General features: G+C 43.1%; 1 protein-coding gene across 2 annotated transcripts in view; it reads left to right on the top strand.

The window, feature by feature from the left end:
* Nucleotides 1-23,038, top strand: part of RPGR (retinitis pigmentosa GTPase regulator) — a 93,352-nt gene that overhangs the window by 23,071 nt on the left and 47,243 nt on the right. For both annotated transcript variants that reach the window (XM_074994738.1, XM_074994729.1), the window contains exons 7-10: nt 9,775-9,933; nt 14,474-14,629; nt 15,195-15,319; nt 17,847-18,029. In XM_074994738.1, coding sequence (XP_074850839.1) covers nt 9,775-9,933; nt 14,474-14,629; nt 15,195-15,319; nt 17,847-18,029 — 623 coding nt within the window. The remainder of the gene's footprint in view (nt 1-9,774; nt 9,934-14,473; nt 14,630-15,194; nt 15,320-17,846; nt 18,030-23,038) is intronic.

Genomic DNA, 23,038 nt, shown 5'->3' with positions numbered 1-23,038 from the left:
AGTGGTGTTGGAGCTGGAGCTGCCCAGCTTTTTCCAGCTGGGGCAGACAGGAGTTGGACCTGTGCAGTGGCGTGGGCTCCCACCCACAGCTTCGGGAAGCCAGGAGGTTCAGTGGCAGGGCGGTAGCCCTGTTCCTGGGACCCCAGGTAGAGTGACCATCCATCCCGTTTTGCCTGGCACAGGGGTCATTCCCCATGTTCCATATTTGCCCCAGGGGAGATATGGTCACCTTAGGAGATCAGGAGTGCCAAATAAAAGATCTGGCAGTCTCTCCACAAGGTAGAGAATAGGAGCAAAATACATAGAGAGAGAGGATTGTGGTGGTGTCTGCTGCTCTGTTATCTTCCCTGTTCCTATTGAAACTCTTTGCTAGTGGGCTGTGTTAGGTCGTTTTCAATAATATTGGCGGCACTCAATCCAACAGGGAATGTGAAATTTAACATAATGTTGCAGCATTTTCTCTTACTGTTTGCCTCTGCATGCATGGGAGCATGATGCACGAGAATCTGAATTGCCATAAGAAGCAGAAGTGACTTGGGAATTGGTGTAGAAGCTGTGATTTCCCTGTATGTGCTAAGGTGGGAGGCTACGGAAGGCTGGACATAGATAGAAGGTCGGATGATGGGTAGAATACTCCCAGGAATGAGATTTCTGAATAGGCAAAAATCTGACCCCAATTGCAAAAAAAAAAAAAAAAAAAAAAAAGTGTTAGATTATCTAATAGATTTACAGAAACTTTAGGAATGATATGCTATCAAGTTTACAGTTTTCACATTCTTTGTTATGGAAGCACTGGTTGTGATTCCATGGATAAGGTAGTGATCAATCCATTTTGCACTTCAGGGGTTGAACTCTCTTTTACATATGTTCTCTTCAAAGTTAGAGCACCTACTTTTTGAGTACAGAATTTGCTGAGGCTATGCAAATGAATGCAGTAGTTTTTGCATTCGGATTAATTAAACTGGGTTCTTCATAAATGTAGCTTTTGGTTCTGTCTTTTTTTGGCCCAAAGGATTTTAGCAATAGAATAACACACACTTCAAACTTTTCATATAGTTAAAATTAATTGATATCTTGTGCACAGGCTGCATTTGAATAAATTAGATTGTAATTAAGTTACTAATGGAAAGCTGAAGTCAACATCCAAGGAAGTCTCTTTTGTGGGACTGTTGTGACATCAACCATAACTTGGCCAATTGCCATCCTTCCTCTACAGCCAATTTACATTCAACCTTTCTGTTGCTTATAATTATTCAGTGTATGAAGGACACTGACAAGAGCTGTATAATATTATCAGATTATTTAGTTCAGTGATTATTGCTCTTTAAAGATTCTGTAGATACCAGCTTCTGTGTTAGTTGTGTTATGTAACACCACTGCTGCCTTGTTTCCACTGCACAGAGAGGACACATTGCTGGGAGAGTGCAGGCAGGCGTATAAGGGAAGCTGTTAAAGCAGAAAGTCATTGGGAATTGGCCTAGCATTGGTTTAGTTCACACAGCTTTCAATATGACTAAGTTGGTTGAACGTTAAGGGCCAGATTCACTAGGACACTTCAGTTGCTTTATACTGGTCTGGGGAGAGAAACTTAATTGGTCCATGCAATCTGGCTGCTTTTCTGTACAATTTAATCTGACCTTAAGTTATCTTTGTATCATTATAAATATTGCATATTAATATTTTGGGGGATTTATTCTTTAGTACTTGTGTGTGACACTCTTTAGGGATATTCTCAGATTTAAAAAAAATTCTTTAAAATAGAACTAAAATTGGGAAGAAGTATCAGTAATTTAGCAGGTGAGCAACATTTCAGGGATGGTTCATAAATATCCCCAAATCAACACTATAAACAGGAACTGGAGACTTAGCTGGATTTTTCTTAAACTGCACCCTTATGTTAAAATAACGGATTACCTCTGTGATTAACTTGGCACACAGCTCTGTATATTCAGTTTTTAGCTATGCAAAATGCTCATAGACTTCAGTGAGGGTTTTACCTGTGTAAATGCTGAATAAGGATTTATAAAGGGACGTAAGAGAAATGCATGTAACACAAATGATGCATTTCTTTTTAACTGTAAATATCTAGTTTTCCGTTTCTCAAATTAAAATATATATTCTTATTCTTCATGTTTGCCTCTTCTATCCATTTATATTTCCGTTGTCTTCTGTAGGTTTGAGAACTGGTCCTTGATTTTATTAGCTTTGATTTTTATTGATTTTATTGATGCCCATTTGCTTTGGGCATGTGTGTACATAGGCTTAATTACCCGTTTCTGTTTTCAGTTTGATTGAGATGATGTTTTGTTCCTTTTTATTTTCAGTTTCTATCTTTTAGATTTATTTGGTTTTGTCATGGTTTTTGACCTTAGGGCCTCAATATAAAAGGGCTGACTGACAGAGACGGAGAAAAGGGTAAGCGTGATGGAAGGATTCTAATATAAAATTGCTTGGGCCATACAAGGAAACAAAGTGTTATATACAATGCAGTTGTTTACAGGCTCATGGTTTGGAGTCTGTGATTTGTGTGTATCAAGAACATTTAAAATGTATCTTTATAAAATGTGTTATTTCATAGCATTTGGATATGATCCTTTAGACATTTATTGTGTGTATTAGTACTGCCTCTTAGTTTTATAAATGTGGGTTTATTAGTGCTTAAGTTTATTTGGCTATAATTATGGAAGAATTAACATATAGATACCTATCTAGAGTACGTTTCTGAGATAGTTATGCTTCGATAATGGGTCAGCTGCCCAGTATTCTAAGTTAGCAGCATGCAACCTTGGTTAGTGAGTAGGCCACATGAGTGGCCCTCCTTTCTCTGAGTTGGATGCAAGATTCTCATTACCAAGATGGTCTCCTGGGCTACAGTGGTTTTATTCTGGAGCTTGCATATACAGAATTTGTGGAGAGTGACAAAGGAGCCATAGTTAGTGGTGCCTTGATTGGATGCAGAGGATTCTCGCAATCAAAGTTGGTTGCAATCAGTCCACACCTGACTTCACGTGCTTTTGCATTATGTGACTGTCACGTCAGTGATACTAGTAAAGAAAAAGAACCTATGCAGCTGGAAACCAGTGGAACCTGGCAACCCTGCACGTGAGCAATAATTAAAAAATATCTCTTGGGTCACACACATTGAACCTTGATGGGCCGCAAGTTGTCCACCACTATTCTAAGTGATGTCTACAGCCACATAATTAACACGTTTCCCCAAACATCCAGCCCCTCGTCTAAACATGGATTTGTTGCATGTGAGAAATTTAATTTTTTTGCCTTGCTAAAGCCAGCTGTGATTAAAAACAAAATCAAACTGTTTCTTAGATGACATATGGAACTATAAATATTTTTATGGTTATTCTTTCTGCCAAATTCCTACCTCAGCTAGTTTTTCGCCACTACTTTGGTAAATTGGGGTTGCATGTGAATGAATAAGTGGAGAATGATCTTTCTTCTGGAAAGATTAAATGTCGGTGTATCAAATTTGCTTGACATAGGCTACGTCTACGCTAGCCCAAGACTTTGCAATGACCATGCAAATGGCCATTTCAAAGTTTACTAATGAAGCGCTGAAATACATATTCAGCGCCTCATTAGAATGCCAGCAGCCGCGGCACTTCAACATTGACGCATCTCACCACTGCGCAACTCGTCCAGATGGGGCTCCTTTTCGAAAGGACCCCAGCAACTTTGAAATCCCCTTATCCCTAACAGCAGACAGGAATAAGGGGATTTTGAAGTTGCCAGGGTCCTTTCGAAAAGGAGCCCCGTCTGGATGAGTCACGCAGTGGTGACCCGCATCAATTTCGAAGTGCCGCAGCTGCCGGCATTCTAATGAGGCGCTGAATATGTATTTCAGCGCTTCATTAGTAAACTTCGAAATGTCCATTTGGATGGCCATTTCGAAGTTTTGGGCTGGTGTAGACACAGCCATAAAGACACTGCATGACAACACCATAATAGTAATAATATATAACACTTAAGGTAGTACTTTATGTCTTCAAAGTATTGGACAGACATTGAGTGAGAACATTTTTTTCCTGATCCAAAAACCACTGAAATCACTGGAAAGATTCTTGTTTGATTTAAGTAGGCTTCTAGTCAGTAAGCACATTTTAGCTGCATCTATACTAGCAAGTCCTTTTGAAATAATTTTTGAAAGGACAGCCTCTTTCAAAATAGCCCGCAGAGACTCTACACACAAAATGCCTTCTTTTGAAAGTATTTTCTAAAGAATGTGGCTCACCTTTCATATTCGCTCTGCCATGCCCATATCAGGAAGAACGCCCCCTTTTGAAAGACTCTTTCAAAACTCAAAGACTCTTTCAAAAAGAAGAAAGTGTAGATGCTCCATTGGCAGCTCTTTCGAACAAGGGGGTCTGCCAGGCTGCCAGCCAGCTGGAGCACAGAGACGGGCCTCCCAGCTCAAGTGAGGATCTGTGATCTCTGCGTCCGGCCACATTTAAAGACACAGGAAGCTTGAGAGCGTGCCGACAGCACAGAGAGCACGAGCCCCCTCCAGCAGATGGTACACCAGCACCAAGCACCTGACTGGCATCATGACTGGCCCCTAGGAGCACCATGCCCCCAAGGGCCACCACTCTGACCCATCTTGAGGGGTCCTAGGAGCCCAGCCAGGGGCTGAAGAAGAGGGCCCACTCCTGGAGGCAGGGGCTACGTCTACACGTGAAGCCTACATCGAAGTAGCTTATTTCGATGTAGCGACATCAAAATAGGCTATTTCGATGAATAACATCTACACGTCCTCCAGGGCTGGCAACGTCGACGTTCAACATCGACGTTGTGCAGCACCACATCGAAATAGGCGCTGCAAGGGAACGTCTACACGCCAAAGTAGCACACATCGAAATAAGGGTGCCAGGCACAGCTCCAGACAGGGTCACAGGGCGGACTCAACAGCAAGCCGCTCCCTTAAAGGGCCCCTCCCAGACACAGTTGCACTAAACAGCACAAGATCCACAGAGCCGACAACTGGTTGCAGACCCTGTGCATGCAGCATGGATCCCCAGCTGCAGCAGCAGCAGCCGGAAGCCCTGGGCTAAGGGCTGCTGCACACGGTGACCATAGAGCCCCGCAGGGGCTGGAGAGAGAGCGTCTCTCAACTCCTCAGCTGATGGCCGCCATGGCGGACCCCGCTATTTCGATGTTGCGGGACGCGGATCGGCTACATGTGCCCTACTTCGATGTTCAGCTTCGAAGTAGGGCACTATTCCCATCCCCTCATGGGGTTAGCGGCTTCGACGTCTCGCTGCCTAACGTCGATGTTAACATCGAAATAGCGCCCAACACGTGTAGCCATGATGGGCGCTATTTCGAAGTTAGTGCCGCTACTTCGAAGTAGCGTGCATGTGTAGACACGGCTAGGGCGTGATAAAAGACTTGCTGGGACTGTGTGGGGGATGAGGAGGTACTCCTCCACACCAGCAGCTGGCACTGGAATGCCATGGCATTTGTCCGGCTGTTGACTGGATTGACCACCCAGTCGCCTGACTCCCCACATGGCTGACCAAGTAAGATTAAAAGTTAAGGAGCTGCAGCAGGTATACTGCTTGGCCCGGGACATGACAAGCTGCTCCTGTGCAGTGCCAGCCAGCTGCCCCCATTACAGGGACCTAGATCGGGTCCTGGGGCTGAAGGATGTGGCCAAGCTGGAGGCTGTGCTAGACATAAGGACACCCAAGGTGGAGCCCCAGCCTGAGCCCCGGGAGCATCCACGACTCTCAGCCAGGACCCAGAAAGAAGAGCTGGAGCCATCATCATTATATCCTCTGGCTCCTCAAGTCAGGCCCGCTCCACCCAGGCCTTCCCAAACTAATCGAGGGACCCTCAGGTAGTACCAGGTGTTCCGGATGCCCCCGCACTTGGGATGGGAGCACCCGCTTCTGTTACAGGTCTCAGCAGGTCACCAACATGGCTGCCTGGCCCAGTCCAGATGCCCCCCGGATGGCTGCCCTCCCTGGCATGTGCTGGCACCACTGTGGGGGGGAGGAGGCACTGCCACCCACATAGCTGCCCTGGGGAACATGACCTCTGTCCTGTGGGAGTGGCTGGCATTGGTGCGGGCGGCCTGGGACCAGGCAGTGCGCAGCCTGGATGTCCTCACCCTGGTTGTGACCACCTGTCTGATCCAGGATCCTGGTCCCATGCCAGGCACTCAAACAGAGGACCCCCAGCTCCCCTGCCCTCTGCCTCTGCCCTAGCTGCCCTGCTCCTGCCCAACCTCCTGCCAACCACCTGGCTGGAACTTGGCTGGTGGCCCAGAGTGAGCCAGCCCCCCCATCCCTCCGCCCCTCCTTCCCTCTCTGTGCTCCATGCTGAGACCAAGCCCATTCAACCCCTCCCATACCCCTAGCTCCCCATGGTACGATCCCCATCCCAGATGCAACAGGGACCCTGGATCTGGGGCCAGTAGGGACTCACATGCCTGTTGCTGCTCCCAAATCTCCACCCTTATGGAGGAGTAGGGCCCCCACTCCCACCCCAGGACCCCTCTCCAAGTTGCATTGCCCCCACCACCACCCAGGACCCCTTTGATATGTAATTTCCCCTACTCCCCCTATACATAGTTTGTTATCCAGTTTGTCTGTGTGAAAGCATTTTATTTTGTTACAGTAAATGGTTTGTGTTCTACCACCCCCATGTCCCTTGTGAATGGTGAGTGAGCAGTAAAAGGTTGGTGTGCGGGACATGGGTCATGGTGGGTGAGCGGTGAGAGGCAGGGGTGGGGGATTGTGGTGGAGGGTGCCCAGGGAAGAGTCATTGAGGCCCCCGGCTGAAAGCCTCGTGGAGGACCTCCCTAAGCTGCGCCCTGTTCCATTGCACCTGGCGGCACAGGGTGGCGCCCAGTTGCTCATTGGCCGTGGCTGGCCTCGGCAGCCCACCCCTACGCAAAACACTTGTGCTTTGCCTCCACAGTATTGTGGAGGGCACAGCATGCCCACGCCGGAGCTGGCACGTTGGGGAGGCTGACCTCCAGGCACTTTAGGATGCACTGAAAGCACCCCTTCAGGTTCCCAAAGGCCTGCTCTGGGGTGTTACAAGCCCAGTTCAGGTGCTTATTTAAAGGTCCTGGCTGGGGTCAGTATGTCCCATGTAAGAGCACGTCAGCCATGGGTGCAGGGGGTACATGGCATCGTCCACAATGCAGGGGAGCATGGTGGTGTCCCCGACCGGGAGCTCCGATGCGGGGGAATGTAGGTCCCCTTCTGCATCGTGCAGCTGAGCCAAGCATGTTGAAAGACCCGGGCATTGTGAGCTCGCCCAGCCCAGCCCATGCATGTTTATAAAATGCTCCTTGGTGTTCACAAGAGCCTGGAGCACCATGGAGTGGTACCACTTCTGGTTCATGTACGCACCAGCACTGTGGTTTGGGGCCTGGATGATGGTGATGGTCCCACCCAGAACCCCGAAGCAGTTGGTGAAGCCCAGCTCCTCAAACCCTGCGAGGGCAACATCGAGGTCCCGGATGTGAATGACCCAGTGGAGAAGGATGTTGTTGATTGCGCGAATGATCTGCATGGGGTGGGCAGCAAACACACGTGTGAGTGCGTGGCTGGGTGCTCAATGCCTCCCCTCCCCGGGGCCCCTCCGTCCCCGCTCCCTGGGCCACCCTCGCCAGGAACCCCCAGTCCCTGAAGGTCCTCCTTGCCAGGGTGTGTGACTCGATCATGGCTTACCTCCTTGAGGATGTCCCTGATGGTGACCTTGCCCACCCCAAACTGGTGGCTGACCAACCGGTGGCTGTCCAGGGTGCCCAGCTTCCAGATGGCGATGGCTATCCTCTTCTGCAAGGGCCATGGTGCTGGAGGGCTGTGGTGAACCAGTGACATAGCTCCAGAAATGTCCACTAGGTCATGCAGAATTTCTGGATCCAGTGGTCATTGTCCCAGTCCTCGAGCACCAGCTGGTCCCACAACTCATTTCCGGGGAGATAGCCCCACAGGTGCCAGATTGCCCAGGGTGGGGGCATGGGAGTCTCCCTGAGAAGACAGCCTGTGGAAGGGCAGCTGTCAGGGTCGCTCCTTGGAGACACTGGAGGACAGCCACAAGCTACGTGGCCAGCAGCCTGACCACGGCTTCAAGGGGGAGAACATTGGGGAGCTGCTGGGGGGCCATACTGTTCCCCAAGGTGGCTCCTCTCCATGCTTGTCATCTGTGTAGCTCTGGGTGGCAAAGCAGCCCTCAGCATGTGCAGGATCAGGGTGCTTCGGAGGCGCCCTTTAAGGGAAGCGCCTAGCTGCAGCCCCTGGGAGCACTTGTCTGCCATGCAACCTCGTCCACAATGTTTCCTGGCCCTTTCTTTTGAAAAAGCGTCCTGGACTGTATGGGCACTCCCTTTTGAAAGAGCAGACCCGTCTTTTGAAAGAGCATATTGCAAGCTTGATCTGCTTTTTGTGTGTAGATGTGCTCTTCTGAAAGGCAATCTTTCACACTTTCTGGAAAATCACCTTTTGAAAGAACATTGTAGTGTAGCTGTAGCCTTTAATACTATGTAGCATTTTTATTCAGAAATCATATGTTTTAAAAAGGGGAAGGTAAGTGTCATTGTCCTCACACTACAGTTTCAGAAACAGCCACAGAATGGTGAACAAAGTATCTGGTTAATGGCGGAGCTGGGGATAGAACCCAGATGTACAGATTCCTGTTACTTACTGGCTTAATACACAGTTTGGCATAACATTCTGATTGAGTAGCTCTGGTTGTGGTTTTTAAAAAGGTACTGCATCCAGTTGCTTCAAGTATAGAGCTAGCCTCTTTGTGAACATCAGTCCTAAGCAGCAATTCAAGTTCTATGGCAAAATGTTTTTACAGACATCGTTCAGGCTGGGGGGGGAGCCTCATAGGTATGTTGTTGGAGTTTCACCTACCTGCCAAGTTCTCCCATTACCTCACATAGTAGAATGCTGACAAAACTTTTGGAAGGGGAAAATCAAATTTGAATTTAAAGACTGGCACAGTAGTAGACAATACATTTAAAATTTTAACTCTTGCATCAGTGTAATAGAAGGGTAAACAGATGGCCAGATTAGATAACTCAGACTGACATAAAAATCAAAGGTGGAAAGTACAAACTTGCTAAAATAAAGGGATCTCTTTTATAAAGGAATGGATCGCTGTATTTAGGGTTAAACAGATTGAGAAGGTGGTGCCCATTAAACTTAAGTCTGTGAGCATGGGAAGGATTTTCTTTTCTTTAACAACTGGACTGACCAGAAAGCTCTTATGTAACACTGAGGTGGAGGAATCTCTGAAACTTGCTTCTGTTGTAAACAATGCCATGGTGAACCTTTGAGCACTTGGTGTAGTACCATGCATTTGTTGTATTAAATACAATTTTTTTATTATTATTATGTAGCTCATTAACAAAACTTTTTACAATATTTGCACTGCTTTCCTATTCTGCCCCCTCACTCTTCACTGGAGGAAAGCATGGACTTTCTAATAAAATTCCATGCAAACGTGTTCCGTTAGTGGGATTAGTCTTTGCGAAGACCCCTGCAAACAACTCCAGTTGACTTAAATAGTGATTATAATGGGAGTTGTTGATGCCTTGACACCTATCAGAATGAAGTATTATTTTGGTTTTCTTGACAGAATCTTAGAATAGGGAAATGCTCCTGTTTTCTTAGGTTTATAATTTTAAAAAAGTCCAAAAAGCGTAGCCTAAAAGTCATAAAATCATGAGAAGATTTATTGACCCTGCCTTTTAGAGAAGTACTATGACTCCTACTCTGTTATGTATTTTCACAGGAGATGGTGAGCTCTACACTTTTGGAGAGCCTGAGAATGGAAAGCTAGGCTTATCACCTGAACAACTGAAAAATAATAGGGTTCCACAACCTGTTCCTGGAATTTTGGAAAGAGTTAATAAAGTTGCTTGTGGTGGAGGACATACTGTGGCACTTACAGGTATGCAAACTAATTTGCTTTGATCCTCTCTAATCCTGGAGTTAAAATAATCACTTTGCTTGACAGAGGAAACACTTTTGCGTTATGTCCAACAAAGGGTAGAGAAACTTTTCTTTTGTCTTATTAGATGGAAGACAACACAGCTATCATTTTCAGTGAGTTCTACAAGAAAGCTTCCCTTTGTAAAATTGTTAGTGACCTTGGATATGTGGTAATTAGTGAGTCACTTTTCTGACTATAACCCCATGAGGACTGCTCATTTGGAAAAAAGGGCCTGTGGAGCATTTACACATTTTCTTTTGAAGGAAGCCTTTGAAAGGGGGCGCTCTTCCTGAAACAGGAAAGGAAGAGCAGTTTCAAAAGGAGCGCCACGTTCTTTCAATTTACTTTCGAAAGTACACTCTGTGTGTGTAGATGCTCTGTGGGATCTTTCGAAAGAGCCCCCTTCTTTCGAAAAATGTTTCGAAAAAAATGTCTAGTGTGGACGCAGCCAGAGTGGGGAATAGAGTTTGGGATGTTTCCCTGTGGAGTAACGCCAAGCTCTTGACCCTCCCTTAGGAGAGAACTGGAAATCAAAGAGGAAGAAATGAAGCTGCAATCTGATAGCTGACCTTTCAATCTTAGGCATGCATGTACACAGACCCTTCTCAAGGACACGTGAATTAAATCATTGCCTTAAAAAAGGTGATTTATTAACAAAACAAAAGGTTAATGTGATAAAGCATACTTGGTTGCTAGGTGTTACAGAGCAACTAAGAAAAAGGTAGGTTAAAGCACAGAGAATTACTTCCCTGGGATCCAGTTTAAGAGTTACAGTGTACAGGGCGGGGGTTACAACAGCCAGCCTGAAAAGTCTTGCACGAAACCCAAAATAAAAAAAAAAAATACAAGATCGTGTTTGACTGAACATTTTTTTCTACTTACATATCTGTACGCCCATATTTTCTTGATAGTTGCTAAATTTCTTAAATCTGCTCAGGCTTAAACATCTCTGTGTCTCTTTCTTCCGTCCGCACAAAAGAAGGACTCTTCAGCAGGCAACTGCTTCAGTTCAAACATCCCCATCTCTTTTCCCATTGGCTCATCTGGTTGCTTGACAGCAGAGAGCCCACTTTCCCTGTGTTTAATCCTTTAATTCTTGACAACTCCTTATTCCCTTACCCTTATTGTCAGCTGTGATGCTGTTCTTTTTAGAAGTTGAGCAATCAGAATATATTCTACTTGTGCGCTTAATGATGTTTCTGCTGCCAATTGATGATGATAAGGCAAACAAAACATTGCTTGAAGCTAGAATATAATATAATGCAAGAAGCAAGCCAATTGAAAAAAAGGGAATTTAACAATATAAAGGGATTAACTGAAGTTCAACAGCTTACAGTGATCTGAGAAAAAATAGTTTTCCTGAGAAGAGAAGAAAACTCAGGCAGTGTGAATCAGCAAGATCTCATGAAAATCAAATAAGATGAGTAAAATAGGAGTTGTAGGCTAATCTGGACATTTCTAATGTTTGAATAGCTCTCCTTTGAGCTTTTTTGCTATAAAACACACACTGGGGTGTGCATTCGTACTTCACGCCAAACCTGTATCCTTTTAGAAATTGCTTGTTGCTGGGGGCAGTGCATGGATCTTATCTTGAGCTATGGATTGCTCCTATAAGGAATCCTCATTACACCCTCATTTCCTCCAACCACCAGTACAGCAAATCAAAAACGTGAAAGCTATTAAGGACCCTTTGGCTACAACAGCTTCATCTGTAGTCTCAGCTACCGACTTTGAGATAAGTCTTGGAGGAGATGTTGTACTGCTTTTGTTGACATATATACAAAAGTATCAGTCTCATGAAGAAGAAAGATTGAAGTCTTTTGGTCATTTGCCAAGTATTCCCCAACACAACACAGCTCTTCTCAACCTTCTCCAAAGCTAGGCTGATGAAATCTCAAACCTTACTTTAGCTTGAAAAAAATCTGGATCCTATTCTCAGAAGCATAGTTATGCTGCTTGTACCTTTGGGCTTTTTTTGTGCTGTAAAATAGAATGCTTGGTGGTATACTTGAGTCCCAACTGAAACTTTCTTGAACTTACCCATTTTACTAATTTTGTTGGTACCACCTTTATTCCATTGGGGTGGCCTGCCATGGAATTGTGTCCAACCATAAGTGCTCAATATAGTTTGGAACACTTTGATATGCCTTTACACTCTAGCCACCAAAACCACCTCTTTTTTTTTTATACATTTACAGGGAGCCCTTTCATGAAAAACTGCTGAGAGGGATATAATCATAGCATTTCTCCTATCTTGAGTACAGTAACCCAACTGCTTCCTAAGCAGTATCAGAGAATGTTTTTTGTTCAGTTGATGGTTTTTTTCCCTTAAATCTACTACAGGCTGAAGCGTTCAGCAAATTCAGAATAGTCTTGGCCTCAATAATTACATTATAAATCTAAGGGATGGTTTGATTGAAATGCTTGTTTCTATGTACTGTATAAAGACAGATACTACCTTTTTCTGTGTTGGAGAGGATCCTTATCTGTATTTGACTTTTCTTCTGAAGCCATCGTCTTTACCAAATGTCTTATTGTGGTGGCAACTCACCTGAGAAAGCAAGGTGTACTTTTCTTCTCATTCTATGGCAACTGATTACTGAAAACACAGATGATCAAGGCTTTATTCACCTTCCAGAAGAGTGAGTTCCATGTCCTGGTTTAGACTCCCAGAATAGTATGAAAAAGCATCCAACTTTACTTAAGTTCTTTGTTGTTATCACAGCAAGGATGACAAAGGTCTGTTTCTCTCCAAAGAAATTTCAAGACATATTTGAAAGTTTCTAAGGCTATTAGAATGTATGGCATCATGCATCGTGGGACATATATTTGCCAGATTCAGGGTGAGACTTCATTTCTGGTTAAAGGAAGTATCTGCTTCAAGAGCAATCTAGAGTCTTATCTGGAAAGACTAGATATCTATCTGTCATTCTTCTTTTAATTGGAATTGAGGGATCTCTTTCTGATTTCTAACTGGTTTGTGAGCCTGTTGTGAATATTTTTCCTAGCACTGAGTCTTCCAGCAGAGGGAGCTTTAATATTAAAATTTAGCAGGGAGATAACTACAAAATATTTTGCATATTTAATATAAAAAGAAACTTTTTTCATGGCCTTTTAATTTTGCAGATATGACCATTAAAAATGTTTTAATATAGCGAAGAGGGGAAAAGAGATTCTGTTTGCAGAAATACTGTTTTTCCAACTTTGTGTTACAAGGCCTGACCCCTATTCTTTATTCACCTGAAGGTGCAATTGAAGTCAATAAATATTTAAAGTGGTGATGTAGGGTCTGCTCCACGTTTATTTTCTCTTCATCCCTCTTCTTCTCCCACAATAGGGAAAAGATGAAGATGGGAGAGCTGTTGGGAGATAGCGCTGGAGTAAGTGTAAAGTGTAATTTGTTTTTAAATCTGCGACCAGTTTATTGCTTCTCTGAGAGTGCAGCAAAAAACTGTTCAGTTACTTTATGCGGATGACTAGTATGATTCCCTGGTATCCACCCTGTGCAGGAGGAGCTTGTGCTTGCCCTGTTTCTGGTACTATGGTGTGGTATGGCATCTACCTCCATAGGTGTGAAGAGTTCTTGCCCCAGTGACGCAGTCTGTCTCTTATCCCACAAGTAACAAGAACACTCACTTGCCCTGCTGCTGGTGTTCAGCATGACTTCTACATACGTTTGATTTCCTGTGGGAGCACAACGTATGTTCAGACATATTCACTTCTATTCAGAAGTCTTGAGTTCTCTCTTTCTCCTGGCAACAAGATATGTGGCTCCTTTACTTCCACTTCAAAAATCATCAGATATTCTTAGCATGTACAGACATTCAGAACATTGTAAATAATTTTCCATAGCTGCTGAATTTAACTTTGCCATCCGAATGACCTTGATTCTTGAACAAAGAGCAACTTTCTAAAAACAAATGTTCTTGACACCAGGTGATGGTTGTATGGGTAATACATATGAAGAGGAAAATTAAGACTGGGGTCTCTGAACACATTGCAATAACAGCTTGTCAATGATTTTAATATTTAAGGAATACCAGAGCTGCAAAAATTTGGATTGTAGATAATAGATCATTGCATGTGGCAAGAAACTCAAGGTTAGATTATTAGAGGAAAATATATATATACATATTTTTTAAATAATTGTGGGCTTGTGTTTATCTCAGGTATATTATACAACGTTCTATAATTTTTTATTTGCTGATTTTCTTATTTGTGTTTGGTCAGTAGCTTATTTTTCATATACACCATGTAAGAAAATCTGTCACAGCCCATACCAATTTATTTTCTATATGGTTTGTTAAATCTTTCAGAGGCAAGACCATTTTTAATTTCATGCTCCTTTTGACTTTTCTCTTTCATTGGGATTACACTCTGTGAATTGATAAAACCTTTTAAAATTAAGTTGAAGTGTGATTTGATTTCTATTTTGCCAATAGTGAGGAGGTCATAGTTACAGCATACTTACTGTTTACTTTTCATATACAATTTTCAGAAACAGATGTATATACCTTTGGCCTTGGACAATATGGGCAACTTGGACATGGTACATTTATTTTTGAAACCTCAGTACCAAAGGCTGTGGAGCATCTGAAGAGGCATAAAATATGTAATGTTGCATGTGGAGAAAATCATACAGCTGTAATAGCAGGTAAGTATGTTGAAAAGTCTGAAATATACTTAAAATGATAATGTATTATCATTTATTATAAGGAATTTTTTCATTGTAAAATGAGCATAGTGCAAAACAAACATGCAGATTTGATTTAAGGTTAAGTGACTGCTCCAGGCTACCCAGGGATTAATGGAAGAGCTAGACTGGAATTTAGGAATTTTCTTTTTAACTTTCTGTACGTGCTCATTTCTGTTGACTACTCTGTGTGTTAAGGTAAAGGAAGCCTTAAAAACTCCTCCCTACACTTCATGTATGAGCCTCAGTTTTGCTATATAGTTGTACTGTATTTTTATTAGTATTTCATTTTTTAGTTATCTAGATTAACAATCTCAGATAATATCTTTGTCTGAAAATGTATGTTATCTTCTGAACCATATTCAGCAATTTAAAAATCATAAATATTTGTTCAGATTTTATTTTTGAAAATGAAATTCTCCTTGCTTTCAAAATATATTTAATTCTACTCTTAAGTTTATACCAATTTTATCATGTACTTTTAATGTACCTTCTGCATTACTAACCTGTTTCTTTTTCCATGGAGATAATGGCCTTATGTTTACTTTTGGAGATGGACGACATGGCAAGTTAGGGCTTGGAGAAGAGAATTTTACTAATCAATTCATACCCACTTTATGCTCTAATTTCTTGAGGTTTACAGTCTATTTGGTAAGACTTTGCTTTGTTCTCTTTTCTCAAGCTTTGAAATGCGTATACATTATAAACATATCTTATTAAAGGAGATCTGACGGTTTAAAATCATATTTATAATATTTCTTGATAGCTTTTATTAATTCTATATATCAATGCTGAAAAATGTTAAAATGTTTTATTTACAACTTCTAATTCTGATGTTTCACTGTGATCAGTTTGAACCATAAAAATAGACTAGTCACTTTTTCTTTCAGATACTTATGTGCTTATGCAACACTGCAATATTAAGGTTGCAAACATTTCAAAGGAATCTATAAAATTCAAACAAAATACTTTTTAACATTTTGTTAGTTTTGGGAATAGCTTTCCATCCCAAAGTGTGGGCCTAAACCACCTGTTGTGCTTCACGGTAATGTGAAAAATTATAATGCAGGTTACTTACAAAAGTTTAATAAAATTAAACTGTTTTAGTTTTTTAATCCAAACGTGATGAGAAAAGAGAGAGAATATTGTTCTCTTAGCTTATTGCTTTAGTCTTTCTGCTGGCATTTAAGAAAATTGCTGTAATGTTGGTGCCAAACATTCAAAACCTGAGGCAGGCTCCAAAATGTCACGATTCAAAACAAAACAAAACAAAAACCCGTTTTGGGCTCCTTTTACACTCATCCCTCACTACATGAGCACAATTGATTCCCAAATTTCTGCTCATAGGCGAAAATTCATTAGAGCAACACTAAATTCCCATTAAAATACATGTAAAAGTCTCCAATTTGTTCCACAGGCACGTAACTTGACATAAACCAGTTGAGTTTAGGTACTTTTCTGATGTGTTTGAATAGTTTGGCACCAGAAATAGAATGTCGTGTATGTATGTAGAGCAGGGATTTCCAACCTATTGTTCAGGACTCAAACATGGGTCTCATTAGATTTGTTAAAGGTTGTCAGCTGGGCAGTTTCCAGCTGCATGTGGCTGTTAAAGAAGCCATTTGCAGTTTCTTAATATTGCTGCCTCAGGCGGATATCTATCAGTAGCGATAACTGCTGGAGATGGCAGCTGTGTCTATCACTAGAGATAGCAATTACCTTATGCCTAGATGCTGAAACATTAACACTTGAGTTAATTGTTGGGAGCAGGAGGGCTGGGGGAGCCTAGCAGCCCTGGTGAAGAGACTGCGGGAGGAGGAGGAGTGTCTAAGGCTGGAGCTGTTGAGGGATGTGGGGGGGTCTCAGACTGGGGGAAGATGGGGGCTGCAAGGAGAATCTAATGCTGGGGGCAGTTTGGGGCTGCTGGGGGGTTGTGAAGCTGGGGACAGTTTGGGGTTGCTGGGGAGAGTGTACTGCTGGGGGGGGCTCTCAGGCTGGGGGTGGTTTGTGACTGCTGGGGGGCTCTCAGGCTGGAGGAGGTTTGGAGCTGCTAGTGGGTCTAAGGCTGGAGGCAGCTTGGGACCGTGGGGTGTAGTCAAAACTTGGCCGAGGGCGAGGTCTGTGGGGTGGGTGGGGGGGTTGTAATACAGTAAACCCTGGAGTTACCCACGGGTTTTGCCTGTAACCCCTGCATAACTAGAATTTTCCTGCAAGGAGAGCGGAGCCAGGAACCACCAGGGCTGGTCAGTTTCCTGGCTCCCAGAGTGGCAGGAGCTCGGAACCAGGGACAGGCTGGTTCCAGTCTCCCCATGGCTTGTGGGGCTGGGAAACTGATCAGCTTATGGCTGGTCGGTTTCACATTCCCGCCAGCGCAGGGGAGGGAACCAGGCTAAGAGCCTTCTCCCTCTCTTCCCCTGGCCACAAGGCTGTCAGAGAGCTGCATGTCTGAGGGAAGGGAGGGAGAAGGCTCCAGCTGTGGATGTCCCCGCCCCCAGCCAGGGACCCCACAGCTAGAGCTGAGCCAGCTGCAGAGCTGCAGGTTTCCCCATATCCCGGCCAGGGACCCCGCTCATATAAGCGGGGGAAGTTCACTCATATAGTGAATAAAGGTAGGTGTATGTGTTCCTCATTTTACTAAGTACTCATAAGTAAACTACTCATTAAATGAGGGATGAGTGTATTTGCTTGCTGTTTTGGGGGCAAACAGCATGCCCTTTGGGTCATGTTTTCAAGCTTTTCTCTGCAGCTGAGGGCTAGAAACTTTTTTTCTTTTTAAATGAAAGCTGTGATTTTCATGTAGTACTTTGTCTCCCAGGCTAGCTAGGGCTCTAAATAAAGTATTGAATATTAAGAGACTCCTGGTACTTTACAAAGAATGGTAGTGTTGTATATATGTCATATTGCTAACAGAAAAATGAATTACTGAACTCCTTTTAAAATTGATGCAAAATTTGATGTTTGCTTCTAAGAAGTTTGCTAGTTTTACAGTGCGTAGTAATTAAAAAAGTTTAGAACCATTTAAATATTTTAAACATCAATTATTACATTTGTGTACTTTACCATACTGAAGTTTGTAACTAAGTGTGGCGAAAACATTTGGATCTTATAACCAGTTTCTTACACCTTGTGTCCAGAACATGAATGCAGGCCAATGAGATCCTTTGTGTTTACACTGTAGGTTGCTTGCGGTGGCTGTCATATGCTAGTTTTTGCCACTCCGAGGCCTAAAGGGTCTGAAGAAATACTCAAAAATTTACATGAAAACTGTTTGGCTGCTACTGTGTCTAAACTCGGTGGTGATTCATTAGTAACCAACACCTTGCAGAGAACATTGTCGGCTCGAATGCGACGGAGAGAAAGGGTAAATTGAGAGCTGTTTCTGTTGTTTATTAAATTTCTCTTTTTATTTTTTTACAGGAAAAGAGACTTAAAAATAATCAACTTATAGCCTACCCTTACCATATAAATACCCCTCTTTGAAATAAATGTTTGTATTTGAATGTTCTTCTTTGAGTAATATCCTGAGAGTGTTCCACTAAAGGTGTGTCAACACCTTTAATTGGAGATATTGGTAACAGTGCCCATTCATCCCATGCATGTGTCCCACATATACACTACTAAGAATATATGGGGCTGCATGGACAAATCGTGCTCAGTTCCTTTTCAATTGCCTTCAGTCTGAGACAGTGTCTACTGTGTGTGCCTGTTCTCTTTATTATTTAGCAGTCGGTTGGTATGTAGTTAATTATTATGTCATAGTGTTCATAGTTTTTGGAATGATTGTTCACTTCTTTTCTTTTCTTTCCTTTTAAAAAGGGTGTAAAATTCTTGCCCATTTAGAAGTCTTTTTTTTATTGTTGTTTTGCTTGGATTTAAAAGATGTCTTTATTATTGTAAGGCAAAGCAATCAGGCAGTCGCAATTCTCAGTGCCTCCGTTGTTTGTGAGATACGTATATTCCCAGTAAATACATCATTTGAATTTCCTTCAGTGATAGATCCTGAAAAAATAGGGAGATCAAATTTAAATTCCCAATTATGGAGCACATCTTAAAACTAGATTGAGATCCAGCGGTGAAAGATCACCCTGTATATATATATCTCCCTGAATAGCTTGTGCCCCAGCCACATCTATATCCTATACACTGGAAGTTGAGAGAGACTGAGGCAGTATCAAGGCACTGATTTTATCTATGGCACTAAAGACCTCAGAAAAGGTAGCCTTAACATCTGCCTCTGTTCAGAAAGAGATAAAGAGTAAAACTTAGAGGAAGTTTTCATCACTGGTGCAGAAAACTATGTAGACCTCAGGTCCCCAAGGGAGTAGCGGCAAGCTCCATGGAATTCCAATTCTCCAGAGACAGGCAAGACAGCTTCAAGGAGTTAGATATCACAGCCAGAGCTACAGAGACTCTTCTGAGAAAAAATATAGCCTCGTCATTGAACATCAGTCAGTACTGACCGTTTGAAAGTCTGTAGTACTAAGGGCTGCTTGTCCGGCATAATCTGAGTCTGCTAATTCCCATGCCAAGCACTTGGTGCCAGCTACATCAGAACCAGTCATCCTCCACAATTTCTAGGTCCTATCATTGATGCCATTGGTACTACAAGAATGTGGATACTCTAAGTTCCTTCTAGTATCTTCAGAGTCAGAATCTCCTCAGAAAACTGGTACCAGGGGTTTACCCACACCAAGATTTACTTGTCACCGATCCTTCCCATCATCTAGAATATCATATTCTCCCTTGTTTACAGTACTAGATGAACAGTTGTTTCCCCATGTCCCTCCTTGGAGCATGCTGAAGAAGTCCTTCAGACTCTCAGATCTCAGCGCAAGCTTCTTCTGTCTACTCCAGAACACATCACTGCCTCCCCTACAGTGAGCAATTGTAGGAGGATAGACATCAAAGACACCCACCTGGCAAGAACAGAGATGGTTGCCTTGGTTCCTTCACCTATCCCATATGCCTACCCACTGATGGCCTTGTCTGGCACCTCTTAACATTCATCATCGATAATTGGTAAAGACATTCTTGCACCACTGAAGAGAGCAAAAAAGAGTATATTCTCCACCCACTTCAGGCCCCATAAACACCAGAAGATGGGAGCTTCATAGAGTTGGAATCAAGAGCAGACAAGGAGATAAAACTTCTTATAAGTATTTTCTCCTCATTGTTTGAAGAGGCTCTGATACCTCCATCACCACCTGTGGTAGTTCCAGGAACTGATGAAGCAAATTGCTGGTACACAGTTCAGGAGTACATCATAAACTCTTGGATACTTTGCATATACACTCATCCCTTGCTATACGAGCACAATTGGTTCCTAACTTTTTGCTTGTAGGTGAAAACTCGTAAGAGGGACACTAACTTCCTATTAAAATATATGTAGCAGTCTCTGGTTGGTTCCAAGTACTGCAAGTGGCAGCAGATGGCTCTGCTTTTGAAATGTAAGTGAACCTGGGGTGTAGGGGGTTAAAGGCTGGGGGCCATTTGGGGGCATAAGTGGGAGAGAGAGTTAAAAGATGGTGGCAGGTTGGGTGGGGTGGGGGGGAAGTGTTTAGGCTGCTGCACATTGGGTCTGTGAGGCTGGTGGGGGACAGGGGGACCGGGGGGGTTAGGTCTATGACGGTTTTGGACTGAGGGGCCAGTGGGGTTAGGCTGCAGTGGTTCGGGTGCGTGGGGCTGCGGGGTATTTAAGTTTCGGCAGTTTGGGTGCACAGGGGCCGGTGGGGGGTTTAAGTTGCCACGGTCTGGGAGTGTGTGGGCTGGCAGGGGGGGGTCAGGCTGTGGCGGGTTGGAGCCGTGGGGAGGTGGTAAGTCTCGTATTAGCAGGGGGAGTTCTCTCGTCCAGTGAACAAAAGGTCAGTATTTGTGTCCATCGTTTAAGCGAGTACTCGTAAATAAAGTACTCGTTTAATGAGGGATGAGTGTATTACAATTTGTGACATTGCTATTGGAGTTAATAAAGCTCTTATGGAACCCGGTAAGACCATTTTGCAAACCCCATCTACCACACTTTTTACCCACGTGAAGGAGGATTAAAAAGTATTATGTCCATCTCAAGGAATCAGAACTTCTACATTTTTTTTTTCCATGTAGGGCCAGATCCTGTGGTAGTGAAATTTTTTAATGAATGGGGCAAACAGTATAGCTCAGTGTTCATCCCTGTACCGAAAGGATGACAAGAAGTGCTTTTGGGCCATAAATCTTCAGCTGCACTTCACTTTAGAATAGTGAACCATCGGGTGCTCATGGTGAAGTATACCTGTTTGAATGTCAACAAATTTAATTCCTTGATCAATTATCTGACAGGGGAACATTGTGACTAACTTAAGACCATTGTCCAAGAGGGACCGCTCCTGGCAAAGACCTTGTTCCTTGGATGCTTGAGTTACCAAAGCACAGTCTGAGAAAAACATCTTGACTGCAGCTGTAAATCTTCCCAAGAGAGATCCAGAGTACCATTGAGGAACTTCCCTTTGATGTTCACAAGCTCTCTGTGGATTCAGTGGATACATCTCTTCATGTTTTAAAGGATTTGAAAGCCATGAAGAGATCCTAGGGAATTTATGTGCCTGCAAGTAAGAAGGGATTTTGTAGGTCTCAAAGGACACAAAAATCATATCCAGCTCTGAATTCAAGTTCACATAGATAATGTGAGCCCCTGATCAGGAATCCAACATTTTTCACCTTTCAAACAAGTGATTTCTTTATTTTCTAATCAACGAACATCAGTACCACATGCTCCTTTTCAGGATATCTTCTGCCCCTGGGTTTTCCAAAGATTTTGGTGGTTGTTGCTACCTACCTGTCTTCTGGGTGTACTCATTTCACTGCATTTGGATGATTTGTTGGTTTGGGGCAGATCCTATTCAGAAATGTTGGTGGCAGTAAAGATGTCATGTTCTATATTCCACAGCCTGGGCTTTAACTCAGCCTTAAAGTCTGTTTTGACTCTCATACAGAGTCTAGACTTTATAAGAGCTTGCCTGAATGCAGTAACAGGCAAAGCATGCCTCTCTTTCAGTAGATATTTTGCACTGAGTCTCATCTCAAGAATGCAGGGCAGTCCTCAAGTAACAGAAAGAGACTGTCATCAGCTTCCAAGGTGCATGTCACCATGTGTCTTTGTAGTGCAATATGCCAGATTACGTTTCCAGTGTTTCCATGGATGGCTTTGAATGGTTTACAGATCAAGCAAACATAGTCTGTGCAAGTTAGTTTCTGTTCCCCAGTGGGTTCTTCTGTCACTCAGCTGACTGACGGACCTGACTGAAACCTGCGCAGATGTTGCATTCTTTCAGAATCCTCCTACCATAATGATAACATCAGATACTTCAAAGTTGAGTGGAGTATATGCCCCGTCTCTGTGCTAAAGTGATAAAAACTCTAGCGTTCATGCATTGCCAACCAGTCAGTCATCACAGCTTCTTTCCTCCCTGGTATTCAGAATTCCATATCAGATGACATCAAGAGAGATTTCTTCCTAAATTATGATGGGTAACTGGACTCTTGCATCCTTGACACAGTATTTGTAGTTTGTGGGTTCCCAGAGGCAGATCTGTTTGCAACAGCAGCCATGCAAAATGCATCAAATATTGTTCCAGAAGAGGTCTATATCTCCAGTTCATAGGAGGAACTTTTCTCATTTCATGGACAAGGGGTTTTATGTGTGCTTATCCAATTACATCATTATTGTGGAAGGATCTCAGCAAGATCACACAAGTTCAGGCCAAGTTGATAGTGCTTGCACCAGTCTAACTGAGACAAGTTTGATATCCCTGTTTAATTAGACTCAGCTCTCGCTCTTCATAGCATTTTCCAGTAAGTTCTCCTCTTCCGACTCAGGATGTTGGTCTCATACTTCATCCCAAACTGCACTTTCTGAGATTCCAAGTATGGTTTCACAGATTTTCTTGGAAGTAGAGACATCCTCTTCGTCTGAAGTAGAACACATTTTACTAAATAGTCGAAAAAACTGCAATAAATTCTTACCTCCTGAAATGAAAATATCGTAATCTTTGGTATAACAGTCAGATGTCTCTGACTCATTCTTCTCATCCTGTGGTATTAAATCAGCTGTTGCAATTGAAAACATCAGGATTTTCTGTGAATTCCATTAGGGTCCACTTAGTTTCAATAACAGATTTTCATTTTATCATAGGTTCTTTTTTTTTTTTCCTCCCGTCTTCACTCACCCACTCATGGCAAGACTCCCCAGAGGTCCATCAGCTCTCTCTGCTCATGTCAGAGATAGTACTCCCAGCTGGAACCTGAATCTAGTTGTTAAATTCCTCATGAAACATCTTTTGAGCTGATATGTGCTGTTTATTAAATGTATAAATTCAGACAGCTTTCCTGGTGGCCATC

This window comes from Carettochelys insculpta, chromosome 1 (genome assembly GCF_033958435.1).
Source record: "Carettochelys insculpta isolate YL-2023 chromosome 1, ASM3395843v1, whole genome shotgun sequence".
Lineage (NCBI taxonomy): Eukaryota > Metazoa > Chordata > Testudines > Carettochelyidae > Carettochelys > Carettochelys insculpta.
The sequence above is the reverse complement of the archived record's forward strand: the minus strand, read 5'-3'. Positions and strand labels throughout refer to the sequence as shown.